Source organism: Plectropomus leopardus, unplaced genomic scaffold, assembly GCF_008729295.1.
Source record: "Plectropomus leopardus isolate mb unplaced genomic scaffold, YSFRI_Pleo_2.0 unplaced_scaffold14047, whole genome shotgun sequence".
Classification (NCBI taxonomy): domain Eukaryota; kingdom Metazoa; phylum Chordata; class Actinopteri; order Perciformes; family Serranidae; genus Plectropomus; species Plectropomus leopardus.
Window position 1 is genome coordinate 391 of NW_024614999.1, and position 4,567 is coordinate 4,957.

A 4,567-nucleotide genomic window follows, 5' to 3' on the forward strand; every position below is an offset into this window, starting at 1 on the left:
GTTCCTCTGTGATCCTTGGGTCAATATTTCAGACCTTTGTTCCAAACCAGAGTCTTAATGTTGACGAGTTACTGTAGTTTTGTGTAACGTGTGGATATATTGCCACCTCCTGGTCAAAATAATGTTAGCAATCATGGCAAAGTAGAAAGTGCCATAATCAAATGCAACTGACAGTAGATTATTACAATTAAATATAGCGCCGCTTAATGTTAAAGGATACACACATTTTAAACCGCAAGTTATCTTTTTTATTCCATGAAGTTTTTCTGCGTCTGTGTCGTCGCATTCATCGCTGTGGAACCAGATAGGAACCATCGTTTGTTGCTTGTTTCCCAGGTGGAGGCGGACAAGTAGCTGCAGGAGCAAATCAAAATGGCGAGCCAAGAGGAGTCTGTGAGGGAGTTCGTCGCTGTTACTGATGTGGACGAGGAGAGGGCCCGCTTTTTCCTGGAGTCCGCCGGCTGGAACCTGCAGGTACGTCTTTTGGGCGTCTTCCCGTTGAGTTGCGGTGGACTGTGCGTCAGGGAACGAGAAGGAAACTGCGGGGACATGAGCATGTGTCAGGCGGATAGCTCGCCGGCTAACGTTAGCCTGTGTTGCCGGTAATTTGTGCAAGTCACCGTTTGACAATGGCCCGAGCGCTGTCTGTGACCAAACAACGCGGCTGTTGTACATTTAGTTAGCAGGCTCAGCAAATGTCCCTAAAATGTCCAGTCCTCACGTCTCATTATAAAACAGGTTGTCATTAAGTTTGGCTAACGCTAGTCTGCTGTGAGTCCATTGAGCCGAGCTAGCTAGCGTTAGCCTGTACCCATGTATATTAATGCCAGTTAACCATAGAAAGATGAATGGTTAGCTTCTGAAGGTACAACATCAGTTGTCCCGTTGGGGCATAATATTAGTGTTTGGAAAAAAACTAAAAGCACATATCTGTCTGTTTGTGGAGTTAAAGAGCGACAGAAAACGAAACTGAGTGACTGTCAGGATTAGTTTTCTGATCAGACTAGCGCCTCCACCAGGGTTGCTGTGTTTGTGTGATAAAACCAGCCCAAAGACAAAAAAAAAAAAAAAACAGCCCTAAAACTAACCAGCACAACAACACAACTCAAAATATATCTCTGCCAAACCATGTACACTGCTTTTTACATCCTGCAACACTGCCATCATTGCCAAATGTATAGTAATGTTAACAATGTAACACCCTACATGTTAAGTGCGCCATCATAAGAGTTGAGGTCGACCGATATTGTTTATTCAGGGCCCATACTAATTACTAGAAGTTGATGAGACCGGAAACGATATTTAGAACCGATGCGCATTTACAATAAAAATGAAAATCTTTCTGTCAATGTTTAGAATTTTTAAGTTAAACTCCAACACAAAGCTTTGTTTAAATGCCTTCAGCAAATGTTAAATCAAAACTGAAACCTTTAACACCATATACAGAAAGTCCCCAGCAACTTTTTTCCTTATAAAGTCAATGGAAAATTTAAATAAATATGAAGAAATGAAAATAGCTTTCCAGGTTTTACAAAGTTAAGGTTCCTCCCCAGCTGACACTTTCTTTGCACTTTTTAAGCAATTTATTTTATCAGCAATAATTAAAATAAAATGCTGATACAGATAATTGGCAAAATGTTAAATATCGGCCCCAATAATCGGCGAGGCAGATAATCTGTCAACCACTAATTGGTATATTATCTTAGGAAATAGCCTGTCATATTGATTCAGTATTTTATACATAAACGTCTAGTAAATACATCTGTACTTATTTAGTTATATTTGCCGTTTACTGTTTACCTTATTTCAACTGATACACCATATCCTGTTAATTCGCAACATTTTTATAATACAGGTATACTTACAACACACATGAAAATAGATATACAGGTTTAAAATAATTTCAGCTTACCTGTTTCATCATCATCACTATCATAATTTATTGACACCTCAAAAAAATAGTGATACAGAATAAAATAAAACCCCAATATAAGAGAAGAAACGTGAATGGTACACCCCAAATAAGCTACCTAAAGCTTTTGGGAGGGGGCCCTAAACAATTAACATATAACTCAAAAGAAGAACAATAGAAACACTACAGCCGAAACAATACGAACAAGACAAAAGATCCCAAAACATTCACTACATCTGCATTGATCCAAAAGAAGAGTCCCAGCACCAAAGAACAGAACAGAACAAAACAAAATCAACATGAAGGTTGACTGCCTTGCTGTAAAAAAAAAAAAGAAAAAGAAAAAAAAAAGTAGACAAACTCCTCGATGTTGAAATATTTACTATCTTTAATGTCTTTTGTTTACATGCTTTGAGATCAACATGTTGTGTACGTGTTAGCATGTTTATATGTAGGCGTGTGATGTGCCCATATCCCTGTGTGCTAATCTGGAATCAGTTCTGTAGGATTTGTTATCATTCATGTAATTAGCATGCAGAGTCGGTATACCAGACCAGTGGATTAAAAAGATCAACCTGCGGCAATAGTTCAAAAGTCACTCAGTTCCATGGGAAAACTGCATACCTTGCCACTCGGGCCTTCACTGTTACAGCAGAGAAAGAGACTGTAAATATCAGCTGGGTAGTGAATACAGATCTCACATGAAAATACACAACAGCCTCAGATGGAGATGGAATTGAGTTATGTAACTTTTGCTGGGATGTTGTCTGAAAGATCATCAGTAACAAATGACACTCGAAGGGCTGGAAATTTAATTTTCTGACCACCTTTTTATTGTGGCTGGTGGATTCCAAAATCGATTGCCACCTAATAAATCTAGTATCCACTTACATATTTTACCAGCAAATAGCTTGTTTGTTGGTTTATAAGATCCCCATTTGCTTTTGCATTGCAACAGCTGTTTTTCCTGGGGTCTACACAACTACATGGTGACAAGACAAAAATACATATTCACACTGCACAACACAAACATACAGCAAAATACACATCTACTATAAAAAGGACAATAACAGTTGACATAGTTTACATAACATTAAGAAAATAAGCCAGCTCTGAGTGAATCCATCATGATCTAACAGATGAATATAAAAATTCAACATACAATAAAATGCCCAGAAAAAACACTTACACGCCAAAGGATACTCCTTTATTTGTAACGTCCATTCTTGTATTGTCTGGTATATTACTATACATTGAACTGATGTCGTTTTGTAAAGCAAAACAACCTCCAGCAGCGAGCCTTGTTGAATAATTGTGTATATTTGCACTAAAGGACAGGTTTTTGGTGGGTGGTCCAACCCTGGACACATGTCAGATAATTAGTCGGGGTAGGTAAGCTGTCTATCAGGATTTCTTTTGTGACATTAACTCTGCCTCCTTCCAGCTTGCACTCGCCAGTTTCTTTGAGGATGGAGCTGACGACGACATAGTGACGCTTCCTCAGCCTGAGGGAGGCTCCTCAGTGTCCCGGTCTGCTGGGCCGAGGTAATGTTTACAGCTTGCCAGTGCTTTTATCAACACCACATTATTGGCACACTTATACAGTGTTATGTCCAAAAGTCCAGTTTAAAAAGCAAGCAGGGCCATTACTCTGTGCAGCTGTGTTCACATCAGTAAACTTTAAAGACTCATTGTTCAGTGATTTCATCCTGTAACCCAAAATTCAAGATAAATGTTTATTAGTTCTTGCTGAAATTCATTGTGTGTAATCACCACGATCACCTGCCCTTTCCTCATCACTCAGGACTCACAGGTCACCATCATACTGCTCTGCTGCTGCCCAGTAATCTCACTGGAAAATGCTCTACTAACTAGCTATAAAAAAGATTCAATATCTGTCCATGCTGAGCTGTCTCAGTTTATGCAGGAAATATAGATGCTGCAGACCTTTCTTTAAAAAAAAGCATCCGTGTACAAATCCCATGTTAATTTGTTATAAATTATGGTTCCTAAATGTTGGTAGTCATCAATTCAATGCAAACATTCTTAATTTTTCTTTCTCATTAGCTCTCAGCCCAGAGTGACCTCCTTCAGAGATCTGATGCATGAGGCAGAGGAGGAGAGCGATGAGGAGGAAGGCCAAAGGTGAGTTAAATTCCCAGTATGTTGATCCGTCTTAAGTAAATGTGTTACTCACACTTACAGTGCCAGATGAAGAAGTGAGTGCATGTTGTATTGAGAGTATTTTCACTGCTTTACCTTTTCTTCAGACAGCCGGTTATGGGAAAGCTGCTAACGAGAAAATGTAGTTTTCATAGTTCGAGAAAAATCACTGGCTTACATAAGTTGTAGATGCTCATTCATGGGCCTGGTTGAGTGTCACACTCAGACACTTCAGAGAGATTAAAGTGGACCCACTAATAATCAATGAATGAAGTCACTGCACAGTTGATTGCGTATTGTAACAGTAGCCCTCTGAGGTATTTTTGTCCTCAATGGTTGTGACAGTTGTTGAGGGCTGTAGTCGTGTCTGAGCTGTGCATCCTCACAGTCTTTTGATAGCAGAGAGTCACACCTAGCGGGGTGATTCCAGAATGCACCAAACTATTTTTGGTCTCAACTCATTCACTGTGAGCCGGTCGTTGGAGGTTTTTC

General features: G+C 39.5%; 1 protein-coding gene across 1 annotated transcript; it reads left to right on the plus strand.

Annotated features, from left to right (window-relative positions):
* Window positions 1-358: 358 nt before the first annotated feature.
* Window positions 359-4,057, plus strand: LOC121964107 (NSFL1 cofactor p47-like; the record flags this gene model as incomplete). The annotated part of the gene is made up of 3 exons (XM_042514332.1): window positions 359-474; window positions 3,357-3,457; window positions 3,980-4,057. Coding segments are annotated over exons 1-3 (281 nt in total), but the record flags the coding sequence as incomplete, so codon positions are not given.
* Between the last annotated feature and the right edge of the window lie 510 nt (window positions 4,058-4,567).